The sequence below is a fragment of the Phascolarctos cinereus genome, unplaced genomic scaffold, assembly GCF_003287225.1.
Source record: "Phascolarctos cinereus isolate Bilbo 61053 unplaced genomic scaffold, phaCin_HiC Scaffold_726;HRSCAF=1367, whole genome shotgun sequence".
Taxonomy (NCBI): Eukaryota; Metazoa; Chordata; class Mammalia; order Diprotodontia; family Phascolarctidae; genus Phascolarctos; species Phascolarctos cinereus.
Genome location: NW_027556098.1, coordinates 155317471 through 155341305, shown reverse-complemented (window position 1 = coordinate 155341305; position 23835 = coordinate 155317471). Strand labels below are relative to the sequence as shown.

General features: G+C 38.7%; 1 protein-coding gene across 2 annotated transcripts in view; it reads right to left on the bottom strand.

The window, feature by feature from the left end:
- ACMSD (aminocarboxymuconate semialdehyde decarboxylase) overlaps positions 1-21813 on the bottom strand; it is an 83690-nt gene extending 61877 nt beyond the window's left edge. For both annotated transcript variants that reach the window (XM_021009460.2, XM_021009464.2), the window contains exons 1-2: positions 21638-21813; positions 11260-11304 (exon numbers count right to left, since the gene is read on the bottom strand). In XM_021009460.2, the coding sequence (XP_020865119.1) occupies positions 11260-11304; positions 21638-21694 (102 nt within the window). In that variant the 5' untranslated portion in view covers positions 21695-21813. The remainder of the gene's footprint in view (positions 1-11259; positions 11305-21637) is intronic.
- Positions 21814-23835: the final 2022 nt, after the last annotated feature.

Sequence of the window (23835 nt, the reverse complement as noted above, 5' to 3'; positions counted from 1 at the left end):
GTATGCCTTTGGAATCAAATAAAAAGACTACAGCTTTAAGATTTTGCAAGGATTTTCCCCTTAAAAATTGTAGATTTTTTAATCTTAGAAATGGAAGTGTATTTACGTATGAAAAGCTTCCTGACTTCATAGTTGCTTGGAACTGTACATATGCCCTTAAATTCCACAGCTAAGTTTGGGACAAATAGCTCATTTGATTAAAGCCAGGTGGCAATATAGACAAAGTTAATGTTCAAGGGATTCAGAAAGTTTCCCTGTGTTTCTATAACTAAATATTACTAACCATAGGATCATTGATTTAAAGTTAGAAGGGATTTTAGAGGACATCTAATTTAACCCCCTCATTTTTTTTAAGTGAAGAAGCTGAGGTACTGAGAAGCTAAGTGACTTGCCCAAAGTCACATAGCAGGATTTAGAAGAACAATAACTAGCATTTATATAATGCTTTTTGAGTTTTGCGAAGTTCTCCACAAATATTATCCCATTTTATCCTCAAAGCAACTCCAGGAAATAGTTGCTATTATTACCCCCATTTTACAGATGAGAAAACTGAGGCAGACAGAAGTGACTTACTCAAGGTCACATAGCTAGCCAGCATCTGAGGGAGAATCTGAATTCAAATCTTCCTGATTCCAAGTTCGGGGCTCTATCCACTATGCTAAGCTACCCCTCTCTTTTTAGGAGCAGCTAGGTGGTGCAGTGGATAGGGTGCTGTCTCTAGAGAGCTGTATAAATGTTAGCTATTATTATTGTCACAGTTGTTTTGCAAATGTTGACTTTGTCATGGGAAAAGATTAGGCAAAGGTGAGAATGGATCACTTTGGAGCTGGGAGATACCTTATGCCATGTAGTTCAAGCCTCTTATTTTATACTTGAGGAACATGAGAACCAGAGAAATCATAGGATTGGAGACTTAGAATTGTAAGGGACCTTTGAGTCCACTGAGTCTAACTCCCTCGCTTTACAGATGAGAAAATACCGAGGTACAGATGGAACAAGCAATTTTCCCAGGGTCACAAAGCTACAAAATATCTGAAATAGGATTTGAATCCAGGTCTTCCTGACTCCAGTCCCCTCTCCGCTCCTCAGGGCTGTCTCTCACGGTGAACATTCTTGCCTGAGGTTACACAGCTAGTTAATAGAAAGACTAACATCTTTTCATGTTTCACTTTTTCTTCTGGACATAGTGCCTTTCTGAAAGTTATTTATGTGATGCCTCAAAGACTAAAGAAAGACCTTTGAATCTCTAGTGGGAGACCAAAGTGCGTGTGATCAGGTTAAAGAAAAACCCAACAAAAATACTGTCCTCTGATTGGCTGTGTCCTCCCCTCCCCTCTCCTACCTCCTTCCCCTTCCAAGACTTAATTTTGAGCTCTATCCTTACCCAACTTGAACTACAGCTCTTTGCCTTTTCCTTCTCACTTTATGTACTTGATCTGCCCCAACTCTTTCATCTAAAACTCAGGCTACATTTCACCCACAAAGTGAATTCAAGTCTCTTTAACAGACCACAGACTGAGGAACAACGTTTGCATTCCCCCCCCCCCCCCGAACAATAACTCTTCAGAGTCATTGAGCAAGTGACTTGTGAAATCATGTCACAGAGAACAAACATAACATTTATATCTCAGAACACTTGTGAACTGGTCGTCAGCACCAGTATGTTGGTAGGATTGATTCGATTTCAGTTGTAAAGCTATGAGTGAGTTATAAGCTTTTTTTAAGAGGAAGAGGAGAGGAGGTAAAATACAGAGATGGCATGAAAGAAAAAAATCTGGGAAATATATTTCATTTGTCACATGAAGGATTCTCCCCTCCTGCTCTTCCCTGCTTAGTATTAGAATGCTGTTCAGCATAAAAGAGTCCTTAAAAGTTATTCCTCCGAAGAAGGAAATTATTCCTATGGAAACCATATTTATCATTGTATGTGTCCAAGGAATGTTAAATCTGGAAGGAATCTTAGAGATCATCTAGTTCTGTGCTTCTCCCACAGAATTATAGTCAGAATTTCGAAGTTGGAAGGGAGGAGAGTGATTTGTCAATCAATTAATCAAGAAGCATTTTATTAAATACTTAGTATATGCTAGGCACTGTGGGGTAAGCACTAAGGATACAAAGACAAAAATAAACACTCTGCACTCAAGAAGCTTAAACTCTATAGGAAAGAGGTAACAGCTACACATATAAGCAATGTAAATATAAGGTAACATTCAGGGAAGAGAGACTAGCAGCTGAGGGAGGAGGGATTAAGAAGGTCTTATAAAAAAGAACTGACATTTGAGCTATTATGACTCGATCAATCAACAGTATTTTTTATAATATGTAATACTAAAAAGTATTTATTAAGATCTTACTATGTGCAGGAAGGCATTGTACTTAATGTTGAGCATATAAAGAAAAATAAAAAAGCAATACTTGTCTATAAAGAGCTTATACTCTAATGCGGGAGACAACATTTCCATAAAGAAAATATATAAAAGATATAGACAAAGTAGGCGGAAAGTAAAGTGGCATTTGAGCTGATTCTTAAAGAAGCAAGGGATTCTAAAAGGTGGAGGTGAGAAGATGGAGACTCGTGGGCAAGAAGGGCAGCAGACAGGGCAAAAAAAAGAGGTATATTCTGTGTGAGGATCAATAAGTAAGCCAGTATGGCTCTCTATGGGAGAATAATACCATGTTAACCTCCCTGTTTCTTGGGTCTCTGTCTCTCTCTACCACCAAATGAATTTTTTAAAAAAACTTGACTCGACTCATTGCTCTGGCGCATTTTGTGAAATTTGCTTCCGGAAAGTTATGAAAATGCTAGTTATGACTCTAAAGTCATGATACCTGGATTCTAGCCTGGGTCTTTTCAGTAATTTGCTGGGTGAATCAGTTAAGTAATTTCATCTCTTTATGCCTTGGCATCCTCATCTTTAAAGTGTAGGGGATGGACAGGATAATTCTGAGGTTTCACTGTATTCTAACGTGCCATGGAAAGCTATCAAAATTGGATGTAATCTAATTAGCAAGTATTCTGTTAAATTCAAATACTTGATATTGATTTATTATTCAGGACTTTATTTCTGTTCTTGATATTTCACAGTCCCATTGACTATATCACAAGGCAAATAGCTAGAATGACTAGACTGAAGAAGCAGAAATGGCTGAAATCAGGAACTAGCACCTTTCTGAGACTCCCTTTCTTAGGAGACTTTCACAAATCTCTAACTGCCTTTTGGATACATCCACCTGAATGGCTTGTCATCACCTAAAATTCTTCATGTCCAAAACAGAACTCATAATTTCCCCCCTAAAGTTTCAACCATCCAGTACCTTCTCTGGACTTATTTATTTCTAACAAAGAAAATAATTATTCCAGTCAAGCAGGTTCAAAACCTTGGATTCATTCTCAACTCTCCCCTCTCCTACTTCCTTCTTCCTGCTGCTTTCTCTTCTTCCCACATCCAGTTTGAACATTCCATCCCTCACACTGATGTTAAATTAATCTTCCTTATGTGTAAACTTCCTTATGCATAATTGTCTTTATGCATATGATAGTTCTTAGCTCATGACTCTTCAATGAATCCCTATTGCCTGTTAAGAAAATTAAGTAAAGTTCAAATTTCATTGGCCTGGCATTCAAGACTTTGACAGCTTGGTTTTATCCTGTTGGTTTTGCCTTATCTGGTAGTAGTACCCTCTTCCACATACTCTGTACTTTATTCAAACCTTTGACTCTCTGAAGCTTTCCCACCTCCATACATTTGCTTATATTATTTCCTATGTGTGAATATTGCCCTCCCTTTCCATCTGGTACCTGCTGAATTCCTATCATCCTTCAAAAGCCAACTCAAATGCCGCCTGTATAAAAGTTTCCTTTGTAACCCCTGTTAGCATTACTTAAACCTTTGCCTGACATAGCACTTTAGTTGCATCTCTAATGTATTTAACATATACTCTTTTGTATTATAGTCATTCATGTATGAATTTAAGCCCCCTACTAAGTTGTAAACCTTTTCAGGGAAGGGACAGTGTTTCATCTAAACTTTGTATCTGTCTCAGGCTTTAACACTGTACTCTTTACATAGAAAGCATTTAATTAATTTGCTAAATTTTCAACAGTTAACAAGTCATTTCAATTCTTTTATAAAGTCTTTCATATTTATCTGCCCTTCCCATTCCCATTGCCAACAACTTAGTCTAGGCCATTAGCACATCATGCTTAATTGAATCTGGTCCTCTAGCTAATTTTCCTACCTTTAATCTCTCTCCATGCTAGTCAGTCCTAGAGAAACAGATTAATCTGTTTTAAATATAATTTTTATCGTGTTGTTTATGTGAATAAAACCCAAATTTCTATGATTGGCTTTATGGTCCCTACCTACTTCTACTTTATCTTCTTATGTGGGTCATAACTAGAATAGGCCTATGAGGTGTATGGGTGTGGGTGGGGGATTTGTTCAAGGGTGGGAAATTTGTCCCAGAGAAGGAGATTTTTAAACAGTTGAAGACAAGAGATTGTATTCTTCTAAGTTAGAAGGCTGTAACAGATCCTTGAATTAAGAAACAGGTGGAGCTGTGACTTTGTGGAGCCTGTGAAAGGATAATGAGAGTGGAGACAGGAGCAGACTCCAACTGGGTTTCCATCTTGATGGCCTTTTAGGGTTCTTCAGGGAGAGTACTAGGTATGGTGATATCCAAGCTCAAGAATGAGAAGAGAGGCATGGCCCTGGTGCTGGAAGTTCATCATCTCACTGTTAACTCACCACCTCACAACATTGTTCAACTCAAAGGCATCCAGGGTACCAGCAGAATTGATCTATGGCAAGGTAAGAGAAGTGAGGCTGCTTCCTTCATCACTGTGACTTTTTTCCCTCTTAAAGCACTGTTATACCCACTACTTAAAAATTCCTGAGGAGTAGAAGGAGGACCTTAGGTGAGATGAATTTGGGGCATAAGGTGGATGTGGAAGGTCTGAAGAGCCAATCTTCTGATTAGCTCTTTGTCATGAGATCAGAGGCTGATGCCCTGGAAGGCAGCTGCTATTCTGACCACCACCTCTCCTGCTCCTGAGAGAAATCAGATTTAAATTTGTTGTTGAGTAGTTTCAATCTTGTCTAACTCTTCATGATCCTGTTTGAGGTTTTCTTGGCAAAGATACTGGAGTGGTTTGTCATTTCCTTCTCCAGCTCACTTTTACAGATGAGGAAACTAAGGCGAACAGGGTTAAGTGACTTGCCTGGGTCACACAGCTAGTAATTGTCTGAGGCCAGATTTGAACTCAGGAAGATGAATCTTTCTAGACGTGGTAATCTATCTACTGTACTGCCTAGCTGCGCCTCAGATTTAAAGAGCTTGGATGAAAGAGGTCTGGGTTGGAAGACAAGAGAGAAAAGGGTTCTAATCCCTGCTCCTACATTAACTCTGCATCTTTCTTTTCTGTTTTGTAAAATGAGAGGTTTGGACAAGAGGATTTCTAATTCCCTTTTGGTCCTCACAGTCTTCAAGTCTATGAGATTTGGATTTATTTGACTGTGACCTTGGGCAAGTGATTTCCCTCTCTGTGTTTCAATTTTCTTCCCTCTTAAATGGAAGAGTTTGACCAGATGGTCCTTAAGGTGCCTTCTAGCTTTAACATGATACTTTGAGGAAATTTTAGGGGTTAGTTTAAAGCTCACTTTCAGCCCCATCTCCAAAAGCATCCATCTTCTTTCTTTTATTGCTCTACCTCTCATCCCTAGTAGTTAGGCTTAGATGCCAAATGTGAAGAAACAACTGACCTTAGCACCTAGGTAACAAGAATAATCAATTTATATAGTATGTATTTTTATTCATTATTTAATCCACAAGCATTTATTAAGTGCATACTATGTGCCAGGCACTGTGCTAATTATTGTGCATGTCCTAACTTTCCGATTAGAATGTAAGGTCACTGAAAAGAGGGACTGTCTTTGCCTTTGTATGTTGAATGCTCAGCATATGGTAGGCCTTCAATGAATGTTTGTTGATGAAAATGACCCACAGATGTGGAACGGTTTTTGTTTTAGCCCTCCTGTGTCATACACAGCCCTTGAAACATTCTCATGTTTTCAATGCCAATGTCCAGGGCGCCAAAGGCTGCTTCCTATATATACACCAATCAAAGGAGAAATGAATTGCTCTTTGAAATCTTTGTAAAGCTCTACAATAATAAACAATGTCACTGGAGCTGTTCTAGGACTGTTCAAGAATTAAAGATTGAGAAGAGAAACAGAGAGAAAAACACAATTGTAAAATATTTCAGGAAGATCTTTTGGGAAGCTCAAATCTCTGCTAAATTAGGCATTGAGACCAGCTGTCCCAGAAGATTTCAGTTTTACCAAATGAATATAGAAGAATGAAAACATCTTGTAAATGAAAAATCCCAGATTTTATTATTCCTGTTTACCTGGGGAAGGTGGGAGGAGAACGGCATCATAATTGTTATATTGCTCATAAGTCAGCTTCTCAGGGTCAAACCACATTTGCCTCATAAAAGAATTGAATCAACACGCCATTTTTATTATGTTTAGAAAGTCTAGGAATATAGAGATCACAAGCCATTTGTAGATTTGGAAGAATACATTGGTGGAACAGTCTGGTCCTGGTGCCATTTGCAGAAAAGCTTGTTAATGACTTATTTGATTTCTCCTTCTGAGACTGGTCTATTGAGGTTAGGTTTCTTATTTTCTAAGTTCAAGTATTTTTTTTTCTGTAGACAATTTTGCTTCACTTTTACTTTATGTTCCCATTTGAATAAAGTTGTATATACACATCCCTGACTTTCCATTTTATCAAGGATCCATTGATGTGGACCAGCAATTGCAAGCCCTCTCCCCAAAACCAATCACAGCTCCTTAAATAACTTCTAATTTTAGAGTGTTGCCTGTGGCACAGAAAGGCTAAATGACTTCTCCATGATCATGAAGCTAATAAGTATCAGAGGTGGGATTTGAACCCAGATCTTTCTATCTTCAAGTCCAATAGTCTATTGATTATGCTACTCTACTACTCGGATTGCTGATAGTTTTCTTTAGCAATAATTGCCAACACTTATTAAACTTCCCAATTGCTTAGCAGTATTATGGACATTCTTGGCAGCACAGTTTGGGAAGGACAGCTGGTGAGGCAACTAGAAAAGAACAGGGCAACTAGGGTGGTGAATGACCTGATGTCAGTTCAGGGGGGACATGAAAACTGTCTTCCAGTGCAGATTGGTCTATCATGTGAGAGATTAGATTTGTTCTCTTGGGCCCTGGTGGGCATACGGAGGAGCAATGAATTCAATGAAAATTACAAAGAGGCAAATTTAGGCTTTAGGCAAGAAAAAACTCTCTTATATTAATAGGAGCCCCAGCCATGATGTTCTGGTCTTCCCCACCTCCCCAACAATTGCTTGCCCTCCATCACTGTAGTCTTCATTTTTCCAGATCCTCTTTATGTTTTTTTTTTTCCCTCTTTTGGAATGTAAGCACTTTGGGAGTAGGGACTGTTTTGTTTTCTTGCTTTGGTATCTTCAGCCACTTAGCACAATGCTTGGTACAGAGTGTAAGTACTTAATAAAGGTGTTATTTATCCACAGATCCCTATCTATCTATCTAACTATCTATTTATCTATCTTTAAAGCTGGATGGCCATTTGTCAGGTAGGTTGTAGGGGAAATTTTATTTGAGATATAGACTGGACTACTTGGCCCCTGAAGTCCCTTCCAACTCTGAATTGTCTTTTTTCTGGCCACTGCAAATGCTTGAGTAGTTATATTTCATTTTTACACCTATTAGCATAACATAGAGATGATCTTGCAAAAAAAAAAAAAAGGAAGGGGGAGGGGTCTTACCTCCTTACTGTTTAAAAGATTATATCAGCCAGAGGGGAAGGGGAGCTATGTGCATGTGTTAAGGCTGAGAGGATGCTGTGCACAGTATAATGATATTATACTCATTGAGCTCATTGAGCATTTTTATTTACTTTTTGTGTTTCTATAGCTCATGTAGCCACAACTGCAATGATTTCCAGAGTTCTATGATAGATAACTAGGTGGTATGGGAGATAGAGTGCTAGTTCAGGGTAGCCGAGTTTAAATCCTGCTTTAGACACTTATTGGCTGTGTGACCTTAGGCAAATCTTTAAACTCTTATGGTATCAGTTTACTCATCCATAGAATAAATAAAAGTTTTGAACTTGATGGTCTGTAAGGTTACTTCCAGCTCTAAATTTATTACTTTATAATCCTAATAAAGCCCAGACACCCTGATGATAGAAAAGTGCCTGCACATAGCAGGTGCATAATAAGTGCTTGTTGACTTGTCCTCTGGCCTTCCAGCAAAATCTTCCCAGACTGACTTATTATGAAAAGAAAGTGTCCCTTGCTTTCCAAAGGCAATTCTAGCTGAGTACAGCTTGTGATTGGTCCCTTCCAGCTGGAAAGGCCTTAAGTATGGACCCAGTGACATCTGTTGCCTGAGGACCAGCTTAGCTAAATTTAGAGAAGGTGATCCACAGAGCACAAACAGAAACTGGGGCCTAGGAATCCAGATATAGAATTCAAATCAAAGAAATCAAAGGGTTGAGTCAATGTCAAATTAAGAAGATAGAGGGAAAGAATAGGAACCAGATATAAGAATCAATACAGAGAAGAGCCATGGCTCAAGCTCTCAGAATGTTTGTACCTGCCTTGGCACTTGAGGCAGCTAGATGGCATAGTGAATAGAGCACTAGGCCTGGAGTCAATAAGACCTGAATTCAAATCCCACCTCAGACACTTACTAGCTGTGTGACCCTAGGCAAGTCACTTAACCTATGTCTGTGCAGAACCTGATCATGGCATATGTTTGGTTGCTTATTACCTCCAGCATAAAATAAACACTCTTCTCTTTGGCATTTACACCCCTTCCCAACCTGGGCCTGTTTTGCTTTGCTCTCCTTTATGTCTTCTAAACTGGCCATCTTGCTATTAATCATTGCATACACAACACGTTATCTTCCATCTCTGCACCTTTGTGTAGTCTGTTCCTGGTGCCTGGAGTGCCTTCCTTCCTCACTTTGACCTCTTAGAATTCCTAACTTCCTTCAGAGCTCAGCTTAAGTGGCACCTCCTAGACATGTCTTTTCTGATATCCTCCAGCTATATCTCCAACCCTAACCCAAACTATCTTGTCTATATTTTATATAGGCTTTGGCTTCATTTTTCTCATTCATAAAATGATAGGGTTGGACAAGATTGTAATGCAGAACATTATTTTACCATTTAGGTAGTAGGGCCATGGAAAGCAGAAGTTGGTGCTTAATCTTGCCCCAGACCTCTTTTCTCCTAAATCTAAACAATAGTGAAATGTACTCTTGCATAGCTCAGCATAGCCCGTACCTCCAACGCAAATGTATAAGAAAGCTTGCAATATAATTGCTTTAGATAATTATGTTTATACCAGAGACCAGGACACCTGGTCTAGTTTGTGTGATCTCTGACCTGTAATGTTGGGGTGCTCGGGTGCTTGTGCTTGTACTTGTGCCCCAATTTCTCCCTAGTCTCAGAAACACTGTCTCTGACAACCACTCCCCAGCCCAAGGACACTGTGCCTAGCAGTTATTCATGCATGGGCCTCAGCACTACCCTTATCTCTCTCCCTGGTACAGCTACACAGAGCTGGGCTGCTCAGGCCCCAGCCCTCAGATCATGTCTCTGGAAGCCTCCCAATTCCTTAGTAAGTTCCTGTGTTGTGAGAAAGCTTTCCCTTGTTGCAGAGCATTCTCTCCTCAAGACAGAGGGAGAGGGGTGTCCTTGGCCAGCCCAAGGACTCTTCCTCCTGCCAGACTCCAAAGATCCATCCCCCTCCCTGTGCAGTATACTCCCTGTACTTTCCCATCCATAGCTCCCAAAGACACCTGCACCTTTGGATTACCTCATCAGTGTTCCTGGCATTTCTTTCCCATGCTCTTTTTCCATATAAACCCTAGCTCGACCCCAGATCAGGGCTGCTTGATTTGGGTGTGCATACCCCTTGCAGCGGTGCTAATAAATCCACATTTTAAATTATATCTGGGTCTTGCTTGCTGATTTCTCGGTACAACAAGATGATCCCTAACGTCCCTTTAAAACTCTAACATTCTGAAATTTTACTTGAATTGTGTCTTGGGCAATTGGCCAAGCAATGCTAGTAAGAAGTTTGATTATAATGCAATAATAAGGTTTTTGTAAACATAACAGTGCTCTAGGTAACATTTCAAATGGTATGCTTGCATCATCATTAATACGGTGCCCTCTACAAACAGCACAATTTCCTTTGTAAGATGGTGTCACTTATTAAAAAATTGATATTACTCCCTACATTTGGGTATAAACTAAATATTTATGGATTGACATATCTGTAATAGACAGATTTCCAGTGCTGTGAGATTCTGTTCTGGAGTCAAATTTCAAATTAAAGCAGTGGGATAAAAATCAGGCACTAAGTCCCTAAGATTTGGGCCACTTGGTAGCCTTAAAGCATCTCCATCTGTATAGTACTTTACCTTTAATAAAATAACCAGCAAGTTCAGGTTGTGGACTCTAGAAAGCCAGGGATAATGCTTGCTTTTCGCTGTATCCTATTTATACTATGTGCTGTGCACAAAGCATATACAAACACGTTATAAATAGGATTCAGAAAACAGGAGGATGAGGATGAAATGCTAAGCAGTCTCCTGCAGTGTTAATGATGGCTCATTATTACTCTGTGAATAAAGTTAGGGGATACAGTCCTTCCCGGGGCCAGATTTCTAGCTCACCCCTGGGCCTAATTATTTGCAAATTGGATTGCCTGGAGGCTCCTTCTCCTTCCTTGCTTTCTACTATTATCAAACCCTGGCCCCAGTGAAGGCTTCTCTCCTTTGCCTCTGATGTTTAATTTCTCTAACTTGCACCGGAATCCAAAATGCTCCATTTATTTAGCCCACCTTAATACACAGCAATAACCTGTGGTGATGACTAGGTCAGTTCCTAGCGGCAGAATAATAAATGCCTGTAGGGCAAAAAATGTTTGTTTAATGGCATCTCAAACTACGGTTTCATCTTTTAAAATGCCACTCTTTGAAGGTAATAACCCTGAGAAATCTCCCTTCCAATCTCTAGGCAAATGCAAAGTTAAACAGGGAGACAAAGGAACTCAGCTGTCTGGAGGCTCTCCTTTGGCATCACACATGTTTCCATAGGTTCTATGCTGCATCTGTTGCTTGCAGGGGACTAGGAGGTCCAGAAAACCTGATGAGAAGAAGGGCACCAACCTTGCTGTCGTGATGGAGCTGCACCCATCCTCCGTAGCCATATCTCTGTGGAGGGTAGAAAAACACAATTAAATTCTCAAAGAGTAGAAATGGAAACAAAGCTATAGTTCATAGAAACATTCAATTCAGGGAACATGGTATTTAAATTATTGAAAACAAATCACAATGAGTAAGACATGAACTAAATACTCAAATAGAAATGAACTAAAATACTCAAATAGATCTGCGATCTCATCAATCCAGAAGTTCCTTCCAACACAACTAATCCACACCTGTCCATTCTGTGCACTCTAGTCTTCAATCTCCTATAAGACTGACATAGGAAGTCTTCACAATGTGCTGGACGTCTTTCTTGTTCTCTCGTGACATCACAAGGATACTGGTGGAAGATTCTGGCTGTGCTCCTGACATCCTCTCCCACCCCATGTAGCCAACTCATTTTCTCTTCCTCTCATAAGTTCCTTTATAACATCATTTCCTCCTCCTTTTTGGAGTTCATGACTGGTTATGTTTTGTAGCGAACCATATTGGCTCACTGTTGGGCTGATGGAAACTGCTTGATAAGCAAAGATGTAAGAATTGTGTGAGGGGATATTCTTTGTGTGTGGACCTGATTCTAGGAGCCCTGATTTTAAATCCCAGCTCTGCCCATTTCTACCTATTTGACCTTGGGCAAATTGTTTCTTCTCTCTGGGTTTCAGTTTTCTCATCTGGGAAATTAAGGGATTAGAATAGATGATCTCTAAAGATCCTTCTAGCTCTGATCCCTATTTCAGATTTCATCTCAGTCCCCTGGGTTTCTAGTGAAACTAGGTGATGTTGCACTTTCAAAAAAATCCACTTTCTGCTCATAATTCGGACTGTAGAATGGCAGTGTATTCTCTTGCTATTCCTAAGGCTTCCTTGGACAGGTAGCATGGAACGGTGGAAAGAATACTGGATTGAGAGTCATAGAACCAGGGTTTGAGGGGCAGGAGGAAGGGTCAGCATATCCTTAAATGGCAATAACTGCTTTTCAAGGATCATGTGTTCTGCTTGTACAGATTTCTCTCCATCCTTGTTGCTGTTGTTTATCAACACTTTGGCCATCATTCCAACTATTTCAACAACTTTAGTAATTGGTCCAAGGCCCTTCTCTTTGTATCACCATTTCCTATAATGGGAAGCAGTATGATACAGTAGAAAGAACGCTGAATATGGAGTCAGAGGACCTGAGTATGAATCCTGGTTCTGCTACTTACTTCCTGTGTGGCCTTGGACAAGTAATTTCATTTCTAGGCCTCAATTTCCTCATCTGAAAAAAAAAAAATGAAGGGATTGGAGTAGATACCTTCTAAGGTCGTTTATACCTCTTAACCTAAGATCCTCAAGGCTCTCATTATTCATGTTGATAATCCTTCCAAAAAGAGCTCTGACCTGTCATGATTCCTTAAATTCCTAAACTTCAGCTACCTTCTTTACCCTATTTCAGCCAAACGCCAACAGAATACCATCTAAGATATCAGCATCCCTCAGATTGTACCATCTCCAAGATCTGGATTTGGCACTGATTACAGCCTTCTATACATTGTCCTTCTCTTGTTGATGAGGATGGCATCTAGACCCCAAAAAAGAAAAACCCTGGACTTTCCCACCTGGCCAAATCCCTGGCATTCACCTGAGGCTATAATCCCATCAACTGGCCTTTCATTGTGGCTACACCCAATCTCCCAATTCTCCGTTACCCTTTACCTAGTTTAGTCCTCCATTGTCTTACCACCCCAAGGTTCCAGGCCACTTCCCACCCTTAATCCTATCTAGGCTCCATTCTCTCTTGGCCACATGGTCCAGGTCCCTGGAGTTCTATTACCTCATAGACTACTTGGCCACTCCTAGATCCCTCCCATAGTTTTTCTGTATATGAGGTCCAGCATGTCTCCATTAAGGTGCTCAGATTCTTACAATCTAGCTAATAGCTCACTAATGTTCAGACTTCTTAAGAATCTGCCCAATATGATGGATATTCTAATAAGGCTTGTCTTTGGCTGAAAGAAGACAGGTCAAATTCTTTCAGGAAGGATCCGCATGTTGTAATTTTGGGGTCCCAGCACCCCTCCACTCCTAAACCTCAATATATGCACTGTGCCACCTAACAAACTTTAAAATGCTATACAAACATTAGCTTTTGTTGTCATAGCAGATAACATAACCTCCTGTTTTATTGATATTATGGTCTGGTGGGTAGTGCTGTGGATAGAGCCCTGGTACTGGAGTCAGAACACTTGAATTCAAATCAATCCTCAGACACTAATTAGCAGTTCTGGGCAAGTAGCTTAACCTCTGTCTGCCTTTTCCATTTCCTCAAATGTAAAATAGAGATAATAGTAGCAGCTACCTCTCAGAGTTGTTGTGAGGATCAAATGAGATAATATTCGTAAAGCATTTAGCATAGTACCTGACACATAGTAGGTGCTATACAAATACTAGCTGTTATTGTTATTATAAGACCTATATTGTTATTATAAGAAACAGATGTCATTAATATAAACTCCTGCTGACTCTACCCAGAAATATAGCAGTCAGGCACACATAAAATAGTATCAGGGAAGACAGTAGAAGAAAATTCTAGACCCCTGCAGCAAAGCAACTATAAATTTTATGGAATCTTTGAGGCCATCCATTTCTTCATTCTCTCAGAAGTCCTTAAATGTCTTGGGGTGTCCAGACTAAGACTCGCTTGCATCGACTACTGGCTTGAATAGGTGTGGGTAGAGTCTGCGATGATTGTTGCAGGTACCCAGTCTTAGCAAAGCTGCTCCTTCCCCTCTACTCCACGCTTCCCTTCTGTTATTTTTCCTCCCCTTTCATGCCGGACTCCATTTGAACTCCACTCATACTTGTTAATATTCTTTGGGTTTTTCCTCTGTGGACTACCTTGTGACATTTAACAAGTTCAAAGAGCTTTATAGAATCTTTTGTAGGCATTTGCAGCCAGTATAGACTTTTCGAGGCATTTTAATTTGGTGCTTTAACTTCAAATGAATGTAACAGGTATGATGGGGTATGGGCCTAAGTTGAGACCTTTGCCCTTACCCCAAAAAGAATTTGGGTCCCTATGGGATTTTCTTTGAATTCTCCCACTTGATCAAGGAGGTCTCTGGTGTTCCCCTCAAGGTATAATTCTATCAACTGGCCTTTCTTATCCTCTACTGCCCAATCTCCCAATTCTCTGTTACTCTTAACCTAGCCCAGATCTCCACTGTCTATTACCTCCTGATGGCCCCTGGCTACTTCCCACCCTTGCCCTATCTAGACCCATTCTAGACCTCCCAGTCACTCCCATCAAGATCCTTCCTAGATCCCTTCCACAGTCTTCCTGTATATAATGTCCAACTTGTCTCCATTAAGGTGCTCAAATTCTTAAGAGTCTAGCCAAAGGCTCAGATTTTTACAATCTAGCCAATAGCTCACAAATATTCAGATTCCTTAAGAGTCTGGCTGATCTGGTGGATCTTTAATAAAACTTGTCTTTGGCTGAAAGAAGACTTGGGTCGGATTCATTCACGCAAGACCCTCATGTTGTGATTTTGGGGTCCCAGCACCCCTAAAACCCTAAACTTCAATAGATATATTACTGAAATAGTTACCTGTACATTAATTTTTCATAAATTGAATCATATTTTTTCAGAACTCACTGCTTAAATAGTAGTAGTTTACACTTATGGAGTGGTTTAAAGTTTACAAAGAACTTTCTTCACAGCAACCCTGTGATATATGTGATACAAGTATTTCCTTTTTACAGATGAGGAAACCGAGGCTCAGAGGGATGACTTTTTCGAGGTTCAGAGATATAACCAAGGCAGAGTGATCAGGGCTTTGTCCCAGAGCACTAAATTTAGAAGGTACTGAAAACATTCAAAAGTCCATAGAAACCACAGCTCAATGGCTAGTTTGCAAGATAATTGATATAGGAAACTATGGCTAGGCAGAGCTGCAATTTTCTGCCCCCAATACCTCAAATGATGGCATACTTTGTACTCTTTTCTCTATATGCAAAAATTCCTAGAGGCACTGCAACAGCCACATAGAAAATAAGAGCAAGAGCCTGAATTCAAAGGACATTTATAATGAACTCTTTTTATAAAATTAATAGCAAATAACCCCTAATTTATTTTCTTTGTGAAAACCAAACTTTCATGTATGGTATTACATAAAATCATGATATATTTATTGTGGTTTCTTTTAAAAAATTGAAAGCAGCAAAAGATAATAATTATTAATTAGCAATTAATTAGTAATTAGCAGATGAGAATATACATATATAAACTTGAAACAACATACTTAGATTTGCTTGATTTCCTTTGAGCTTATTATTGAAAGGGATTCTTACATGCTGAGGTTGTCTTCTATATAATTACTTTGTGAGTCCTAGGATCATGGATGTAGAGTTACTAGGAACTATGTAAGTCACTCTCATTTGACAGACAAGGAAATTGAGGCCTAGAGAAGTTAAGTGACTTGTCCAATATTAGAGGGGTGGTAAGTGGTAGTGCTAAGATTTGAACCCAACTTCTGCCTGCCATTCCAAGATTTTCCACAGCACCAAATACCACACACAATTCTCGCTATTACTATTTTTTTTTTGTCAGAATCTTTATTTTTGGTGAAGATGGACCTTAGTGAATTTTTAATAACCCAAATGCAGCCCCATGAAATCTGTGTCTCCTCATCTGGGATATTTCCCAAAGTCTCAGCAATATCCACTAGGTACAACAACACTATTTTCCAGAAAAGATGAAAAGTACATCCTAACTGTTTCTTTGATCCTCCTCATTTGCAATCAGCTAATGATTAGCCAATGCCCTGTTGATTCTGCCTACCCCCTTTCCTCCCTTCAGCTACAAAGTGAAGGTCACCTTGGTTTGCCTATTAATATTTAAAAAGCAAAGACAGGCTTAAAAGAAGCATTGATTCTTTCAATGAGGCCTGAGGTTCTAAAATGATACCTAAAACCAGATTATTCTTTTAATGCCTTTATTAGGAGGCTTGCAAAGAAAAATGGAAAAGAAAAAGAAGGAAATGGTAAGAGAAGCAGATGAAAGAGAGGGAAGGGATATTCTGCAGTTGCATTTTATACTTCAAGAAATATTTTAAAAATAACAGAAAGCCTTTAACGTTACATCTAATATGCTTTACACCTCCTTAGGCTCCTTGAAGAAGGAAAGCATGAGATCAAATTTATTTGTCTCTCTGGCATCTTTATGTGTTCCATTTACCCAAGTTTGCATATGCATTTAATGTAACCGAATTTCTGGTTCTGTGTCTGGTCATTGAATTTGTTATTGATATCTGTGCTCATAATTAGAAAACTGTTATAGAATAATTTGATGCTTTGGTCCATTGCTTGGAAAGCCAACTGAAGTAAGTCTTTGAAGAAAAACTCTTTGTGGACTGACATAGAAGACATTCAGGAGAACGTTATGGGATATATTGAAATATCATGGTACAAAAAGGACTAGACTAATAGAAGATCTGGATTCTTTTTTTAAATTTTTGTTTATTAAAATTTTAATTTATGGAATAAAATAAGCATTTCCATAACATAGTATAATAAAAAAGATGATTGTACATGAACCTACAAATTATTATGTATGACTTGCTATTCCATTTAAGTATATAAAGTTACCATGTAAATTTCTATTTGCATCCAGAGAAAGAACTGATAAATAGAAGTACGTATATAATGATTTTACACACACACACACACACACACACACACACACACACACACACACACACTTGTATCATGGTAGCCATCTCTAGGGTGGGGGGTGGAAGTAGGGGAAAAGGAAAAAAAAAGTCTGGATTCTAATACAGGTCTAGTACACACAGATGATATGTGATGATGAGCAAATGGAAAGCCTACTGATTTTGCAGTCAGGTTACCCGGGTTCAAATTCTTTTCCTTCTACTTCTTTCTTCACTAGTATGGGGTGCTAATCAGCAGAGGCAGTGGACATGAAAGCAGCTAGTCACACAATGCCATTTAGTGTCATGATTGAAAGGGAACAGGGGAAAATTGGACATGAGGTCAGTATTGTGTGTATCGAGGAAATTGTTCCAGGCATACAGCTGTGACTTTCTCTCCATCCACTCTGCCCCCATCAGCTTATGGGAATAAGATCCCCCAAAATAAAATCTCTTCTGGTTACATAAGTCTATGACTTACAGTCTTGAGGCTCACAGAGTTTAAGTGACTTGTCTATGATTATGTGGATTAGCTTATCTTATAACTCATTCAGTAACTGCTCCCATTGACAAGAATCAGAGAAAGTAGCTCATAGAATCATAGATTTAGAGCAGAAAGAGACCTTACAGGCTATTGAATCCAACCGTTCATTTTACAACTGAGCAAACTAAGGTATGCAGAGCTAAATGACTGGTCCAAGGTCACACAGTTAATGTGTCTAAGGCAGAAATTGACTCCAGGTCTTCCTAACTCCAAGTCCAATGCCCAACCCATTACTCCCGAATGCCTCAATTAGAATGTTTCTAAGGGTTAGGAGAAGCAGAATTGCCTAGTCATCTTCATCCACTTTATTCTGTCACATTTGACTATCTTCTTATTCTTACATTTGATATCCTGGCACTACCTCTCTTAAGAAAATCAACAAAGTCACATCTCTACAGTCTCCTACCTGAGTATCCTCGGACACCTGGCACTGGCTACTTATCAATGAGGTAAGATCTGTTTTCCACACTGCCCTACAGTTACTCAGTGTCCTCATGCTACCAGTCAGTTGTTCAAAGTCCTTTCCTAAATTATCTGACTCAGGCTTACTTTCCATTCCCTCTTGCATTCCTGTTCCAAAATGATTTTCTTCCCTGGAATCATAGAGCTTTAAAACCACAAAGAACTTATATCTAATAAAGTTCCCATCCATCATTTTACAGATCAGAGGCGATAAAGACACTAGCTGTGGGACCTTGGGCAAGTTACTTAACCTCTGTTTGCCTCAGTTATCTCATCTATAAAATGGGAATAATAATAGCACATACTTCCCAGGGTTGTTGTGGGGATCAGCTGAGATAATAATTGTAAAGTATTTAGCACAGTGCTTGGCACATGGCAAGCTCTATGTAATGTTAACTATTATGATTGCAATGATAATGATTATGATGGCTTGGCCAAGGTCACACCTTGAGCTAATGGAAGAGCCTGGACTAAGACCCTAGACTCCTGATGTATATAGGATTTTTTTTTCCTTTCAATTATTTATGAAGTGCCCATGTATGCTTTGTATAGCACATAGCATCTCTTCCTATAAAAATTCTTATTCCTTCAGTGTACAACCTCAGCTAAAGGTTAGGAGGAAAGCAAGCAGAGTAAATTCATCCATATTAAGATATGAATGACTGTTAAGTATTACCAGGTTCTTAAAATGGATTATGTTTTCTTCTCAGAGCATTTAAAAATATCCTTAGCAAATGGCTCTTTAATAAAAAGAATTCAGGCAGGTACAAAGCAAAGCTTTTCCAGCATTATTGGGGAGAAATTTGGAGGCAGGGGCCATTTCAGTGCCTTGTTAAATGATAAATTGGCACAACTCCTACTTCTGGGCCCTGTTCTTGAGAGTCTTTGACCCTCTTCCCTTCTCCTCAAATGAGGGTTGGTACTTAAAAATCAGTTAAAACCACTGCCATCAGCTCCCCGACCTGAGCAATGTGGGGCCTGGGATTTTCTCATCTTCTTTCTGCTTCTGAAATGTTGCAGATTCTATGTAAATGTTCTTCTGGTTCTCTACATTTGGGAGGCAATCAACAATGACAGATCTTGTGGACCATTTCAGGGACTCTCACCTGTGTGATATTTCGGGGCAGGATAATGAGAGGGAGCTGTTGTTGGGAGTTCTTAGGATTTACTTCCCAATGGGTGGGTCCTTGCAACATGAGAGGTCTTAAACCCTGCATGAAAGTCTGGCGTCTAGAATCTAGCTTTGGAATTTGGTGGCATTGGACTCCCCTGGAGAGAACTGAATTCACTGCTTATTGTTCTTGGTGTTTTGTATGAATCAAACCAGATCCTCCTAGTATCTAAAGCTATTGAAGGAAAAAAGAAAAAAAACCACTGTGATGTTCCAATAAAATTACTAATATTTCCTAGTTCTAAATGCACTGAATACTATCCCCCAAGCAAACACGCCTAACTGCTCCTGCCTCAAAAACTTATGAATTGAGAGCTTTTGGTGCTTGTATTTGATGAATCATTAATATCAAAGAGAGTCTACTTATCCTTCAGGAATATACAACTGGGGCAAAAGGACCCTAAGGAGAAAGTTCTCAGCAGAGATGTCACAACCACACTATTTTTGTTTGGTTTTTGTTATTAGCTGGGAAGATGGTAGGGAGGAAATAACTTTCAAAGACTTCTGTTGATGATGGTTACAGAAATGTAGAAGAGTCAAGGTTTGTAGCTTTTCTTTCTTTCTTTTTTTTTTGTTGTTCTTTTTTTGGTGAGGCAATCAGGATTAAGTGACTTGCCCAGGGTCATATAGCTAGTATCATGTGTCTGAGGCCACATTTGAACTCAGCTCTTCCTGACTCCAAGGCTGGAGCTCTATCCACTGCACCACCTAACAGCTCCTTTTGTAGCTTTTTAAAAATATATTTTTACTTTATGTTTTGTTTATACATCAAATTCATTTGAAACTAAAAAAGAAAGAGAAAAACAAAGCATTTGAGCAAACATCCTTCAACATAGTCTGGCAGGATAGGCAATATATCACTCATGGTCACCCACTTCTGTAAAGAAGAGAGGAAGGTACATTTTCTTGTCTCTTCTCTAGGGCCAAACTTTTAGGTCATAATTTCATTGTTTTCAGTTTCTTTTCCCTTTTTCTCATGTGTTGTTAGAGTTGTTTTCTATATTCTTTTCCTAGCTCTGGTCTACAACATTTCAAAAGGGATCATTTCAGAATTTTAATCTCTTGGTTGCTAGTATTAGGGAGCCACATGCTCCTGAATAATTAATTCTCAGAGGTAGGTAAAAGTTTAAGCTTTCGCCTGTATCACTATATAAAAGAAAATTAGGATTACCAATCCTCCAGAGCACATGGATAGGGAAAAACAAGTTAACTTGTGCCTGGAATAAAATTTAAATGAGATTTTGGAGTTAATTATTTTTTTTATTAATTTCATTAAAATTTTAAATTAATTAATTATTTTTTTTTCTTAACATGGATTAGAGGAGGTAGACTATTCTCAGTGGCGTAAAAGTTCTAGAAGATTGCATAGTGTATTTTAAAAAGAGAAAGGCTTTCCCAGCTTGAACTAAGCTGAAAACTATTTTAACTTAATTAAAAAAAAAACCAAAACTGCTTCTCTTCCCTGTTTAATAAGGAACATTTATTCACAAGTTCATTGTGAAAAAACAAAAGGCAAATTTTGGACTTTAGGAAACCCCACGTTGTACTCTTTAGACAAACCCATTTTACAAAGGATATGTGCTTCATTTTAGTTTCTGAGGTTGTAGCTTCCTTATTCTTCATAACCAATCTATCAAGCATAAGGCAAACAGAAAGGCAAACTACACAGGAGTAGGATTGAGAGTTGGCAGAGACTTTAGACTCCGAGGGTGTTGAATCCAGCCCCCTCATTTCCAGATGGGGAAAAACCACTGCCCAGAAAGAAGAGCTGAGATTTGAACCTAGGTTTTCTGCATAAAGAATCAGAAAACAGGTTTCAGATCCTTGTTCTATGACTTTCTTTCTGTCTGACCTGGTGCAGACCAACCTTCCTAGGCTTTCATTTTCCCCACCTGTGAAATGAAAACGTTGGACTCCACAATCTAGGAGACCACTCTCAGTTCCTAATCTTATCATCTGAAGTTCTGCCAAAAGCCATGGGCAAAAGATGAAAAGCCCGTGTACCTCTCTCTAAAAACTATTACCCAAACCTTGTAAAACTGCCAGACTTTTAATGTTCTGGGAAGATTACGCAAATGAATTTGATGGTCATTTATTTGAAAATCCCGATTTTCAATTCTGCAGCTGTGACTCATCCCTCTGCATCTGTTTGTTCATTTACAATCTGATTTAAACCAAATAAAGCGGCTTGACTCCTGCTAGACAGATTTGTGATCCACAGGGGTGAAATGTGCCAGTAATAATAATAATGATAATAATAATTTGAAAAGTAGTAAAGTTCTGATTCCTTCATGAGTTGTTTCTCAAAACAAATTTCAGAGGCATGGAAAACAAATTTAGAATCAATAACAATTAAATCACACAAAATTAAGGAAACCCAACATCTTATTCCTACAGAAAGAGAGAGCGTTATTACATAAACATGGAGAAATCACAGAGCTGAATAAGAGTTCAGCAAGGTCGTTGAAAGTTACCTTTTTCAGGTCAGGCAATTCTTTAGGCAAAATATGACTGTGGATATCAATTTTCATCTCCAAACTCTCAACCGAAGACAAATGTTAAAAAGAAGATGTTGTTTTGTCCAATGATACCTGTGCCGGCCATTGAGTTAATCAAGTTACTTGAATTTCTACAAAGATTTTTATCCTCCCTAGCCAATCAGTAGCTTGAGTCTCCTCAGCTGGAATCTCATTGGAGCTGTCTCATTCAAGTTAAAAGTATTCATTGTTTGTCAAATCTGCTGTGGGTCAGCAACCCTTAATGCAATTCTCCCTGTGCTAATTGTTAAAATCTGGACTCTGGCTTACCTCACTAGGTTAAAAATACTAGGCTGCTTCAGGTTAGAGTAGGATGAAAAAAATATGCTTAGTATCATAGAAATAGAAGAGATCTTAGAGGTTGACTAGTTCAAGTCCCTTTATTTTACAGATGAGGAAACTGAGGTCCAGGGAGGTTAAGTAATTTGCCCAAGGTCACACAAAAACAAGAATCAGTGGTAGGATTTAAATCCAAGTTCTTTGATTGCAGAACCAGTGTTCTTTCCACTGTACCACACTGGTTAAAAAAGGAATTTTTAAAAAAATATATAGCAGGTTAGAAACATTTTGGGGGATCTTCCAATTATCTGAGGACTTCATTTTTTCCTATCTGTTTTATCTTTGTCGATAGAGAAGGCTAATGCATGCAGGATAAAAGTTTCTGTTTTAGAACACTAAATATTAGATGGATTTGATGTAGAGATTGACCAAGAGGCAGGAGCTGACTCCAAAGTTTTTGAGAAATAGGTATATTTCTTTCTATTCCCATTTGTTAATCATGAGAGATTTTTCCAAAATTCTATTCAGACCCTACTCTGTTATTTGTCTTTTTGTTAGATTTGTTTAAGCCTGAAAAGGGCATATTAAAGACCCAATTATTCTAGTTTTGCTGCTTATTTCCCCCTAAAATTCAATTAATGTTTCCTTTAAATACTTAGATGCTATGCCATTTGGTCCACATATATTAGCCATTGATATTATTTAATTATCTACAATGTCTTTAAGCATAACGTAATTTCCTTGCTTTTTTTTTTTTTGCTTTTGGGTGAGGCAATTGGGGTTAAGTGACTTGCCCAGGGTCACATAGCTAGTAAGTGTCAAGTGTCTGAGGTCAAATTTGAACTCGGGTCCTCCTGACTCCAAGGCTGGAACGCTATCCACGGTGCCACCTACCTGCCCCTCTTTGCTTATTTCTTTTAACCATATCAATTTTCAGTTTTGCCTGTCTGAAATTATGATTACTACCCCTGCTTTTTTGAATCTTCCTGAAGCATAATAGATTCTGCTCCCAGTGCCTGTGAATCTTTATTTTTCAAGATGGTTTCTGCTTTCTGATACATCTGCTACCCTCTTCTATTATACAGGTGACTTAGGTATATTTCGCTCCATTCTAACCTTGTTTATTTTTCTCCCTCTTTACAAAGAAGAAAGGGGTGAAAAAACAGAAGTAATTATCAAACCAGACATTGATAACTGAAGTGGACTGTTCCTATTCCTTTGCCTTTCTTCTCTTCACCAAGCCCAGACTCTGTTTTCTGATTCTTATAAGCTCTATCTTTTAAGTCTTCCCTTTATGATCTTCTGAAGGTGAAGTTGATTTTGTTTGTAACTATTTTCCTCTCTGACTTTCCTCCCCATTATAACTGTTCTCTCCTCTTTCCCTGCCCATGCTTGCTTCCCCATTGAGTTTAACATATTTGTGTATCAAACTGCATGTGTTTATGTGTATATGTTTAAGCCTCCTTTGTACATTTCAGATACAAATGAGTTAAGATCTTGAAATACCCATTGCCCCACCTTTCTATGCTTGTATACTCTTTTTCTCATACATTCCTTTTATGTAAAAAAATAGGTTCTTCCTCCATCGTCATCCCCCCCCCCATTCCTTTTCTCTCCCTTTTATTTCCTCTCTCTTAAGGTTAATATAATAGAACAAACTCACCACTAGGTTCTGTGTTTGTGATCCTTAAAGACTTCAGCATTCTGATAAAACATTTGCCTCTTCTCCTTTTTTAGAATATAAGCACCTAATCACCATTTAGCCCTTTCAAATGTATTTACTTTCCTAGGTTTCTTAGGGCTCCTGTGTTTGCATTTTAAAGTTTCTATTCAGCTGTGACCTTTTTTTTTTTTAA